Source organism: Monocercomonoides exilis (assembly GCF_001643675.1).
Source record: "Monocercomonoides exilis strain PA203 chromosome Unknown scaffold23-1346700, whole genome shotgun sequence".
In the NCBI taxonomy this organism is placed as follows: Eukaryota; Preaxostyla; order Oxymonadida; family Polymastigidae; genus Monocercomonoides; species Monocercomonoides exilis.
In genome coordinates this window covers 758,646-770,879 of record NW_027150568.1, presented here as the reverse complement: position 1 = coordinate 770,879, position 12,234 = coordinate 758,646, and the positions used below count along the sequence as shown (strand labels likewise).

The 12,234-nt window shown below is 34.5% G+C and overlaps 3 protein-coding genes across 3 annotated transcripts; 2 read left to right on the top strand and 1 right to left on the bottom strand.

Moving 5' to 3' along the window:
• Positions 1–311: 311 nt before the first annotated feature.
• Positions 312–4,464, top strand: MONOS_11928fu11929 (putative E3 ubiquitin-protein ligase listerin; the record flags this gene model as incomplete). Its single annotated transcript, XM_067864505.1, has 1 exon — positions 312–4,464. The coding sequence occupies one exon, from the start codon at positions 312–314 to the stop codon at positions 3,927–3,929; it is 3,618 nt and encodes a 1,205-aa protein (XP_067727224.1). The 3' UTR covers positions 3,930–4,464.
• A 523-nt stretch (positions 4,465–4,987) lies between these two features.
• MONOS_11930 (uncharacterized protein) lies at positions 4,988–8,987 on the top strand (the record flags this gene model as incomplete). Its single annotated transcript, XM_067864507.1, has 5 exons — positions 4,988–5,092; positions 5,156–5,183; positions 5,321–5,405; positions 5,606–5,984; positions 6,289–8,987. 5 exons carry the CDS (start codon positions 4,988–4,990, stop codon positions 8,770–8,772), a joined length of 3,081 nt encoding a protein of 1,026 aa, XP_067727223.1. The 3' UTR covers positions 8,773–8,987.
• A 132-nt stretch (positions 8,988–9,119) lies between these two features.
• MONOS_11931 (uncharacterized protein) lies at positions 9,120–11,711 on the bottom strand. Its single transcript, XM_067864508.1, has 6 exons — positions 11,371–11,711; positions 11,202–11,305; positions 11,008–11,131; positions 10,739–10,927; positions 10,395–10,502; positions 9,120–10,085 (listed from the first exon to the last, which is right to left on the bottom strand). Exons 1-6 carry the CDS (start codon positions 11,641–11,643, stop codon positions 9,345–9,347), a joined length of 1,539 nt encoding a protein of 512 aa, XP_067727222.1. The 5' UTR covers positions 11,644–11,711; the 3' UTR covers positions 9,120–9,344.
• Positions 11,712–12,234: the final 523 nt, after the last annotated feature.

Here is a 12,234-nt window from a genome sequence, read left to right as displayed (position 1 = left end):
TTAATACTGTTTGTAATTCCATTGGAATATTCTTGTCTTCTCAACACGATTTACTGCAAGCAAGAATTGCTTCATTTGCTGATTATATTTCTTCTTCTTCTTCTCTTTCTCTTTCTTCTTCTTCCTCTCCTCTTCCTCTTTCTTCTTCTTCTCTTTCTTCTTCTTCTTCTCCTTCATTTTCTTCTCAAATCTCCTTCTTCGTCTCTCTTCTTCGCTTTCTTCTGTCTTCTCTTCATTTTGTCAAGCTATTCCATTCATTTGCTCACAAAATACTGTCAAAATATCACTCCTTTGCTGACATTTCAAAGGAAATGGAAGAAAAACGAAAGGAAAAAGAAGGAAAAGAAGAAGAAACCAAAGAAAAGTCACTTTTCACTCAAAACATGCTGTTAAACCCGAATTTCGTTGTTTCTCTGTCAATTTGGCGTATTGTTGAATGTTCTTCTATTTTTGCCCTCAAAAATTCATCATTTTTCATTTTCCCTCTTTTGAAACAGCAAAAAGAAGGGAAAAAGCTACCTTTTATTTTGACTCCGTTGGCATATTTCAGAGAAGATGCAATCAGAAATTGCTTGCCTTGTGAAGAAGAAGATTGCAATAATAATAATAATAACAAAGAGAATGTTTTATGCTCTTCTTCTTCTTCTTCTTCTTCATTATCTTCTTCTTCTTCATCTTCATCTTCAAATACAAAAGAAAAAGAAAAAGAAAAAGATAAAGTTATATCAACAAAACATAACAATAATGTTAATAACACCAATAACATCAATGAGATCTCAGTTCAACAGAACATTCTGAATTCTCTTTCTCTTCTTCTTTCTTTGTCCATTCGTTGTTCTCTTCTTCTTCTCGACTCTTTCTTCTCTTCTTCTCAAAGGAGATTGAAGGAAAGCATAGAAGCTGAAAATGCAAAGAAGGAAGAAGAAGAAGAAGAGGAGAAAGAAGAGGAGAAAGAAGAAGAAGAAGGAGGAGAAGAAGGTTTAAGCGAAGGAAGCGGAAAAGCAAGTCAAAAACAAACAAAAGATTCATTGAAAATAGCAAATTATCTTCAAAATACAGAAGAAAATGCTGAAAAATCAACATCAACATCAACATCTTCTTCTTCCTCTTCCTCTTCCTCTTCTTCCTCTTTCTTCAAGAGAATAATGAAATACAATGCATTTGATTACCTTCTTCCTTCCTCCCTCCGAAGCAACAACAAAACAGAAGATTCATCAACAATAACTTCTTCTTCTTCTTCTTCTCTTTCTTCTTCTTCTTCTTCTTCTTCCTCCAATAACAACCATTCTTCATTCATTGATATTGAACAACTTCCTCTGAAATACCAATATCTTTCTGTAGCCCTTTCGCTCAGAACAAAACTCCTCTCTTCTCTTTCTCTTCTTCTCTCTCTCTTTTCTTCTTCCACTTTTTGTGCGTTCAACACAAGAGCAGCCATTCAATCTGTTGTTTCTTCGCTTTCTTCCCTTATTCTTCCTATGCCTCCTTCTTCTCTTTCAATATGTTCTTCTTCTTCTTCTTCTTCTTCCTCTTTCTCTTCTCCTTCTTCCTCTTCTTCCTCTTCTTCCTCTTCTCTTTCTTCTCCCTCAACAGAAGTAGATGTCATATTTGAGTCTTCTCTCTCTCTCCTCTCTTCCACTCTTCCTCATGTTCGCATCATCGGCTGCTACATCCTCTGGCATTTGTGTGTGATGAGCGAGGAAGAAAGGAAGATATTAAATGAAGAAAATACTTCTTCTTCTTCTCTTTCTTCCTCTTCCTCTTCTTCTCCTTCTTCTTCAAACAACGAAAATTCCAAAGAAAAAGAAGGAAACGAATTCTTTTTGCGTCTTTTCCAATTATCTTCCGCCCCAACCATCCAATCCAATCAAAAGAAGAGCGAATCATCAACTTCTTCTTCTTCCTCTTCTTCTTCTCTTTCTCTCCAGTTCTCTCTCTCCCACTCTCCTTATCCTTCCTCTCTTCCCTCCGAAGAAATCGAGTCTCTTCGACTTAGCCTCCATCCTTCTCTCTCTGCATTCCTCTCTTCTTCTTCTCTTCCTTCTTATTCTCTTCTTCTCCTCTGGCTGCTTTTGCTCTCCCATTCTGATGCGCATATCCCTCACTCTATTTCGCACTTGATACAAAATGCTCTGTTGGATTCTGGTTCTTCTTCTCTTTCTCAGTTGATTTCTGCTCTTTCTTCCTCTTCCTCTTCCTCTTCTCCCTTCTTCTCTCCCTTCTTCATCAGAAAATACCCTCTTTTCTTCGATCTTCTTTCCATCCTCTTTTCTCCTCTGAACGTTCGACGCCTCGCTTCTCAAGTGTCTTCTGTGGCAAAAAGCTATCCAACAAAATATATTTCTTCTTCTTCTTCTTCTTCTTCATCTTCCTCTTCTTCTTCTTCCTCCTCTTCTTCTTTCCTTTCTTCATTAGCAGCATCTTCATCTATTGTGCCTAAATTCAATGAATATGGATACACCCTCATTTCTCCTGGTTGGAAGCTTTCTCTACGCAAACTGTTATCATTTGCTATGTTTTCTCCTCTTTCTTCTTCTTCTTCTTCTTCTTCTTCCTCTTCTTCTTCTTCTTCACCTCTATTGCCTTCATCTGGCAACCCTCCTCCATTAGAGCTGATATTAGTGCTGCTTATTCTTGGCTTGAGATTGAATACAAAAGGATTTCGTTCTTTTCTTGAGAGAAGATGGAGCGAAGATGATGAAGAAGATGAAGTTCTGTTGATGTTGAAGGAGAAAGAGAAAGAGAATGAGTTGAAGGAGATTGACGAAGAGGAAGAAAGAGAGAGAGAAAGAGAGAGAGAAAGAGAGAGAGAAAGGGAGAAGAAGGCAGGGAAATGGAGAGGAAAGAAGCACAATAGAAAATATGGAAGAAGAGGAGAAGAGGAAGAAATAGAAGAACAAGAAGATGAAGAAGAAAAGGAAGATAAAGAGAACGAAGATGAAATTGATGAAGAAATTAGATTGCTTACTGAAATGATTGAACCAAAAAGAAGTGGAAAAGGAAAAGGAAAAGGAAAAGGAAAAGGAAAGAAAAATGAGAATGATTCAACGCAAAACAAAGGAGAGAAGAAAGGAGAAGGTAAAAACAGCAAACAAGGAAAGAAAACTGAATCCAGAGCAAATCAAAGAGAAGCCCATTCTTCTCCTTCTCCTTCACCTTCTCCCTCTTCTTCTGCCTCTCCTTCTTCTTCTCCTTCTTCATATTCCAAGCAGTCTGTTCCTTGTCTCTCACCCACAATTCCTCTTCAGCTGGTTGAGAAGATAATCGAAACTTTGGTGACACCTTCAATTGTGCAACGAGACTTCACAGAAACACTTGCCATCTTCAACTCTTCTTCTCCTTCCTCATTTGTTCCTCCTTCTTTCTTGTCTTCCACTTTCTCTCGCCCCACCAAATCCTCCTCCTCCTCTTCTTCTTCCTCCTCCTCAAAGAAAGACAACCCTGTCCTCTCCTTCGAGAACACAACACTGACCATCCGCCCACGCACGAGAGAACTCACGCTGATTGTGGAGTCAGAGGCAGACAGCGCCATTCGAGTGCAAGTCAACATCCGCTGCTCTCCCACCCACCCTCTTCGCCCTCCTCTCCCAAGCTTCATCCGAAGAGATGGCATCCCAGTGGCGCTGGCAAGGAAGTGGGAGATGTTATCTTCTTCTCTTCTCTTCTCCTCTTCTGCTTCTTCCTCTACAATCACTGCCTCTTCCTTGTCATATGCACTGTGTGTGCTTGTCTCGAATGTCCAGGGATTCTTTGCTGGTTGTGAGCCTTGTCCAATCTGCTTCTCTGTTGTTGACACCGTCACTCATGCTTTGCCAAGGGCGAGATGCAGAGAGTGTGAGAAATGCTTCCATGGAGCGTGTTTGCAGAACTGGTTTAGAGCTTCGAAGAAGATTGTGTGTCCTCATTGCTCACTTCCGTTTTATATGTAAAGAGGAGAGAGAGAGGGAAGAGAGAGAGAAAGAGAATAAAGTTTAAGAAGGAATATATCTGACATTTTTGTTTGTTTTTTTTATTAAAGTTAGGTTGATAGGGAGAATTGTACGGAATAATTTATGAATTGTCAGACGAAGGACAAATAAATGACAGATAATAAAGATTGCCAATCTTAAATGAAGTTTTTCTATTTAACAAGGATGAAATTCAAATCAAAGAAACTACCTGAATAACAAATTTTCTCACCAAATTTCAAAAATCTGAATTTTTAATTATAAAGTTATTCAACATTCTTTCAATGTTTCTTTTTGTTGTGCTTATTTTTAAGCACTTGTAAATGACTTATTTTGATTTCCTGCTTCATGATAATAGAAAATTTCACTTATCCTTCCTAAAAAGTGAAAAATAGCAACTAAAACGAAATAATCTCCATTCAAAACGTCAATTTGCATTTATTAAAGAAAATTTCTAGTTGAATTATTTGTTTAGCGAGAGCTTATTAAGGAAAAATTCTTTGAATAATTGTTAAAAGTCTCAATCTTCAATCTAAAATTTTTCCTTAAAGAAAAAATTAAGCAAAATTTATCAACAAACTCAATTTTAGCGAAAAAAATAATTTCAAAAGCTTTCCAACAAAAAGTCAACGAATAAATTCATTTAAAAACTAACCATAATTAAGGCTTGAAAAGTATCAAAACCAATATGAGTGAAAAAGATCATTTTTTGATTCAGATCATCTCAAAAAATATATCAACGTCTGCTTTTTTTAAAATGATTTTAATAGTAAAGTGTCATACAGATATCGCTTTTGCAAACTAGTTTCGTGAATTCGATAGTTTTGATAGAAAGAAAGAATAATTGGAGTTATCTGAAATGAGCATCACCTCTTTGATTGAGGAAACTGTTTTAGAATCTCGTATGCAATTTTTAGAACAGCACAAGCTCAACAAATAAATTCACCTGTTTTCAAGCGATTCTCCATTTCATCGTGTTATCAGCCAGATCAGAACACGAACTGAAGACGCTATTTCACGAGCAATTTTCATTCAGAAAGATGAAATTGCTCGACACAACCAGCGAAAGAACTGCACAGACAACTGGATTTGTCGAACTGTACTCGATCGCTGACGCAGAACGCATTCTTCACAGAAAAACAATGGCATGTCAAATTTTCTCATGTCAAATTTATATTTTCTGTTTTCATTTGTGATAAATCAAATAGGCATTTGAATCGTCTTCATTGCTAAAAGGTTTGTATCCTTTTCAAGTGAGTAATCGTCTGCAATCTTTGAAATATTCAATTTTTCTCTTTTTCTTTCTCAATTCGATCGATCTTCAATGCCGATCGAAATATCTTGTTATTCAACCATTTTGTCAACTAATTCAGATATAGTTTTCTTCAGCAAAGAAAGAAGGAAGGAATTTTGGATCGCCTCTCCAATTAAGAGATCTGCGACACAGACAGACTTAACGTATGCTTTTCCTATTTGCATCAAACAACTAGAAAATTCAAATAAATCAAAACAAAAAATACTTAAAAATAAATAAATGCAATTTCATTTTATGCAAACTTTTTTTATTCTTCTTATGAATAAATGTCGATCCTGTATTATTTTCAAATTTTCTCATCCTTTTTTGATTTTTTATTTCTGTTTTTGATTGTATGTTTCAGTTCCATCCCGTTTGTAGTTGGAGCAGAAGTGTATCCAGAAACACAGACAGCATACATTCAGACGTCACTGCGATCCGTTCGTAATATCCGCTCAATTCATCTTCCATTTGAGTCAGGCCAATCAATCACCTACAGACCACTTAATCCGAACTTGTTTCAATCAACTTTGCTTCTTTCTTTCGATATAAATTGCATCACAAAAATGGCTTCTGAAGAGAATGAAAAATTGCTTCAAAGTCACTATTCAATCCTTTTGAAAGATCCGTATAGTAAGGCAAACATTCAATTCGCACCAAAAGTTACTCTTATTCCAACCTTTCATAAAGGAAAGCTGTATTGTGGAACAGTTGAATATCCATTGACTCCTCTGGGCGAAAAGGTTTGGTGAGTTGAAATTTAGTTCATTTGAGGTTCTTCTTCTGTTTGCTTTGATAAAATGTAAAGAATTATTATATGTTCCTTTTTCGAGTTTGTGAGAGCATATTTAAAACATGACAAAATTAATATTTGTCTATTTTCTCATTCAACTTAATGGATATTGTTTTTCTCGCGAATTCAATTTATGCTTTATGTAACTGATAAAAACTTGTAATTTGATAATTGAATGAAAATAATTCTCACTTTGATTCAAATGCAAACATCTGTTTATCTCTCTCTTAACTTTCTATTGTTAATTTATGCAGGCTGCGATATTATCATTTGAAAATCATTTGTTTCCATTTGCGTTTAAGAACATCCGAATTTCAACGATCCTCAGATCCATTTCCGAGCGGTCCAAAGGAAGGATGGGCACAATGATAGAAACGAACAGTTCAAGAAATATTTCAAATCCATACGACCATCAGAAAGCCAAACAGTTTGCCTGTCCCAACCAGATCGCATCAAAGAATTATTTCTTGGAAATAGAACAAATCCCTTTGAAGTCAACAGAAACTTGGAAACACGACATCACAAACTCTAAATTAGACCAATCGAACGTGCATTCCTGTACTTTTGAAAGGATTGAGCAGAAAAATGAAAAAGAACTATTTGACAAGCAGCAATTATTTATGTGTGATCAAACTTTGTTAACAAACAACAATGATAATTCACGAGTATTATTTCAAAAATGGAGCAAGAATATTGAAATGCATGGAGGAAATGAGGACAAGAGATATTTGGATTTCAAAAATTGTTTTGATGATCAAGAAGGTGAAATCAAGACTTCTGACTTTAAGGATTTTAACGAACATTATCAACCTTCTCTTTTGGGATCAAACTCAAAGTTGACTTGTCCAAATATCGCGTTGGATGCCACTGAATCTGATTGCGTTTATCAATGCGAATCTTCAAATTCCTTGAACAGAAATTTGCACTTTCAAAAATCGCACGAAGATGCTGAAATTCAGGCTTTTAGACGGAGTCCCTCGATAATCAGTAAAACCCCTTTATGGAAGTTCATGAGCCCAATTCACTGCTTTCCATTTGTGCCAATAATTGATTTGGAGAAACGTGTTTTTTCAGCGCCTGATGTTGAACGCGATTGTTTCGAACAATCAAATGCAAAAAATCATTCTTTTTCAAAGATGAAGAGCAAAACAAACAATTTTGAACCAACAGTTTCAAATTCCTCACTCATATTTCCAGCTTCAACTGTTTTTGGAGGAGTAATTGTGAAGGGATCTTGCGGTTCATCAGCTTCCACTTCATGTTCATTTGCCATTCAAAGCTCATCTTCTGTGCCTTCTTCACAAGTTTGTTCAAATGTTATTTCACCAAAATGCAGTTGTTACAACGATAAAGAACAAAAAGATAATTTCGATCAATTTCAAAGTGTTGATGAAGATTGCTTTGATAAAGTTACAAGCAACTATTGCTCAGGTTCTGCGAACGTTTCATATGTTATGGAGGAGTTAAATAACAACACAATAAACAGAAACTTGAGTGGTTGTACACAGGGTGAAAGAAGGCACTTTTTCAAACATTCATGCAAATTAAAACAGCTCAAAAGGTTTGTGAATGAACAGAACAATTATTTGATGAGCACATTTCATCATCATGCGTTTGCCCATGCTGTGAGGGAAAGCATTTCAAACTTTGCTTGTCAGGAGGAAGGAGGAGTGCACTCACTCCCTTTTTCCATTTCGACGCATTTGTACTTAAATTCGGTTGATCAAGCACTTATTGAAAAGTTCCAATCACCGTTTTCCATGTTGTTTTCATTTATTCCAAAACAATTATCAATTCCTGCTCCTTTTTATCATCCTCGACTTCGGAGATTTTGTTGTATTTTGTTTGGAAAGCTATCTTCTTCAAAGTTTGCTCAGAAAAATGAAATTTCCATTCTTTTTCAATTTTGCGTCTCATTTTTACGTAATCAAACGACAGTTGACAATGTGCAATACCAAATATACCTAATTTTATGTTTTCTACAGAAAAAACAACAACAGCTTCATCCTTCTTCTTCAAAAACATCTTCTTCTATTGGCACTTGTCAATTGAATGAATATTATGAAATAACAATCCAAGACGATTTTGAAAGCAGCAAACAAACAAATGAACCATCAATTGTTGCGACAAGAAATGAATATTCAAAAAATTGCCAACAATTTCCTTTTTCTTTTCAAGCAACGAAAACTGAAGAGTGTGCCAACAACAGAAACAGAGAAAGCGAAAAAGCGAACATAGAAACATTTCATGTTTGTTCCGACGTTATAAATCACACAACAAATAACTATGAAAATAAATGCAATGCAACAAAAAGAAATAAAGAAGAAAATTCCTTCAATTTCAAGGATAATGAAAACGAATTTGAGAAAGAAGAAAACAAAGAAAAACCAACCGAATGCGTGCAGAATGAAGTAATAAATGAAGAAATTAGTAAAACAATAGAGCAAAACGAGAATTATCTAGAATCCTTGTCGGATACCGGATCATTGGACAGCAGAAACATGTACGGAGAAGACTTGCTTGATGAATTGGGCTCTTCTTTCGGATCGGAAAGCTACTACTCTGAAAATGAAAGTCTGATATCATCATTGGAAGAAGAATACGATGATTCTTATTCGGACTCTGCTCTATCTGACAGCGACGACACGAGTTCTGTATCTTCTCTTTTCGTGGATAAGTATTTCTCTATTCGTTATTCTCCTATTAACCAGGGTATCATGGTCTCGGGTTCAGTTTGAAGGAGGTGAGATTTAAAGGATTGCGGCTTTTCTCAATTTCTGTAAAGAAGCAATTGATTTATCATTTTCAGTTCCATTCGATAAATATTTCATTTGACCTTATATTCACTGCAGTAATGTAATTGAAAACGCAGTGCCAAAGCGGAACGGCTCGTTATTTTCATTTTGCGTTGATGTAATGTTAGTTTTCCCAGAAACTATCTTATTTCCAAAAAGAATTACATGATCTTTGATCATTTAATCGATCTTTTTATCTACATTTTTAATTAGTTTTCAACTAATTTGGAATTTACGGTTTTATTTTTTAAATATGTTTAACAACAGATCAACAAATTTTAGTTACGTTGTTTGAAAAACTCTTGAATTTTTGAAATAATATTTTTTCAAAAAAAAAAAAAAATAAAAATTACAAAAATAAATTCGGTTTAACATTCACTAAATACAAACTTTAAAAAAAAGGTGATGCAATTAAATAACAAAAGAGTTATGTATTTTTTTTAACGAACTTTTTTAATCACGCATTTTACTTAAATAAACTCGTGAAATTGTATTCTCATTTCACATTCAATTTATCACCATTTAAACTCGTTAAGCGCATGAGTCAATTCATCCAGAGTAATTGGAGCAGGAGGAACAAAACATCTGTCCTCTATAAAGTTCGGTCTACCGTTGCGAATAAACTCAGGCGGAACAGTTATACCATTCACAACAAGAGGATGATTTGAAAAGGCTGATGAAGATGAAGATGATGCGGAAGCAGAAGATTGCATTGATGTTCCATTTCCAACAGAAGAATTTTCATATCTGCTTTTTCTTCTGCTAACTCCACTGACATCCTCCTCATCCTTCTCATCTTTCTTGATCGAAGACATCGCGCTTTTATTATTTTCCTTCTCTTTCTCCTCTTCCTTCCCATCTTCATTCTCTCTTCTTATTGAACTCCCGATCACTCTTCCATTCGAAGCAGAAGAGCTTCCATTAGAATCATTTTTATGTTCTTCCTCTCCCAAGCAAAAGGGACATCCTTTGTGATGATTCCCCTCCCACTTTTTATAACATTTGGTGTGCATCATATGCCCACAGGCAGGAAATACAGTCACATCGCACTTGGAATAGAAAGACGGAGGCAGGTCAAACAGAAGCTGTTTCCCAAGCAGATTATTCACGCTGATCTGGGTGAATTCCTCGTTGAAGCAGCGAATGCGGCAGTGGGGATTGTTTTCTGAGTAGCTGCTCAGCTTGCCTGAGATACGGGCACATCGCTCTTCATCGTGGACTTCTCCGTTGTTGAAGTGAGAAGAATACATCATTTTCTGTGTAAACAGGGAAGAGGATGGATGGAAAAAATGAAATGAAATAAAATAAAATAAAATAAAAATAGGAAAAGAAAAGAAAAGAAAAGAAAAGAAAAGAAAAGAAAAGAAAGGAAAGGAAAGAAAAGAAAAGAAAAGAAAAGAAAAGAAAGGAAAGGAAAGGAAAGAAAAGAAAAGAAAAGAAAAGAAAGGAAAGGAAAGGAAAGGAAAGAAAAGAAAAGAAAGGAAAGGAAAGAAAAGAAAAGAAAATTAATACAGAAATAAATGAAAAAGTATCAAATTAATTAACTTACAACAACAAAGGCATACGTATCCTTCCAACACCTTTGCCATCTTTGTTGGATACTCCTTTCCGCAGCAGAGACAGTAAGAAGGAAAGAGAGGACGATTCACTCCGCCTGTTGACACAAGAAAGTTCTGAAGCAAATATAAATCAATACATACATCCATATTAATGAAATTGAAGAAAAATGAATGGAAAATAAAAAATTAGAAAATATGATTTTGACTGCAAAATCCAAAATCACTTCTGAAAATAATGAAAAATTTCTAAAAAAGCATCAACATCTCAGGATAATACATATAAATTAATATAAACCAACAAATCAAGGAAAAAAAAATTTGAAACTGCACAACGTATCAACGACACACACAAGATATTGTCTGTTTTCATTTAACTTTTCTCGTCTGGCGTTCAACTTTTGGCAGCACCACCCAACCAACCTTGCACCAACAAAGCCAAAAAATATAAAAAGATAAATTGCATTGAGGATATCGTTAAGAGTTTTTTTATGCTTCCTTTCCATTCTCACCGAAAGATAATCAACAATATCTTCAACAACCTAGAAGAAGAATTATTCATCAGTAATTAATGTGAGAATAAGATTTTTATTTTTTATTTTATCGTAATAAAAAGCCAAACATCTTCTAAATCACTTTTCCCTAGATTTTTTTGAGCCTTTCTAACAGCTTTATATTTCACCAAACTCTTGAAAACACAACTCACTTTTCGCCCCATGATTACGTCACACTTTTTCTCATTCACTCTAAAATTGAAGAAAAACATGGAAGAAAGAAAGAAATTCAAAAATATTTGTAAGATTGTAATAAGCAAACGAAATAGTTACGAGCACAACAGTTTCATCCATAGTTGTGCTTTGAAGCCATTTTTGATGGATATTTTCAGAAAACTGCTTAAAATTATTCTTTCCTCCGCAACTCTTGAAAAAAGAATATATTAACATTCATCATTTTCAAAAATTCAAATGTATTTTAAACAGATTACCTCGACAACGGCGATAGCAAATCGGATTCTCTTTGTAACAGCAATAAAATCAATTTTTTGTGTGATTGAAAGAAGCGTTCTTGGAGTAATTTCATGTGTCATATCGCATATCCACATAAAAGGTATTTCTTCCGTTTTTGAATATTTCAGCATTGCAGCTTTTTGTTTTTCATTCAGGCACAATTCGGGATTATCTCTTGGATTTGGAACCATTCCAATATCAAACGCAGCAACGAAAAAACTAAGCAAAAAACATTTAAAAGCAATGCACATGATAAAGATATAATTTGTTATTTATTCGTTACAAAAAGTAAAGAAAATTTCTTTTCACAGTTTTCAATATGGGCCATCTTCTTCAATGGGACGATATTTTTTGCATTATGAATTTTGTTCCACCAAATTATTTTTGATGTTTTGATCAATTTTCTTTTATTTTCTTCATATTTAAGCATGGGTATGTTTGACTTTTTATGATATGATAGGGAAAAAGTTTGGAACAAAACAAAGTTTTTTTCATGAAAGAAAAAACTTCGCCCCAATGATATGGGGGAAAATTTTCTCCTTTAGGACTTTCGTTCCACCCATTATTTGAAAATTATATTTTCCATATTCTTTATTGTTTATTTCAGAATGATTATCAATTTATTATCAAACAATAATTATATATGTTCCGAATTAAACCTTTGCGACAAACCGACAAAATCTAACATCTTCGACATCTCGACAGACACCAGAATTAATAATTCCAGTTAAATTTTCAAATTTGTTATTTCCCATAGAAAAATGAAATAACGATTATTTTGAAAATTTTTGCGAATGAAAAGTTAATAAATAAATTGATTTTTCTATAAAAATATTTTTGAT

Coding starts and splice junctions, on each gene's coding strand:
- MONOS_11931 (XM_067864508.1), bottom strand. CDS start 11,643: ATGTGCATTGCTTTTAAATGTTTTTTGCTTAGTTTTTTCGTTGCTGCG. Junction 11,306..11,370: donor TTGCTATCGCCGTTGTCGAG/GTAATCTGTTTA, acceptor TCTTTTTTCAAG/AGTTGCGGAGGAAAGAATAA. Junction 10,086..10,394: donor CAAAGGTGTTGGAAGGATAC/GTATGCCTTTGT, acceptor CTGTTTACACAG/AAAATGATGTATTCTTCTCA.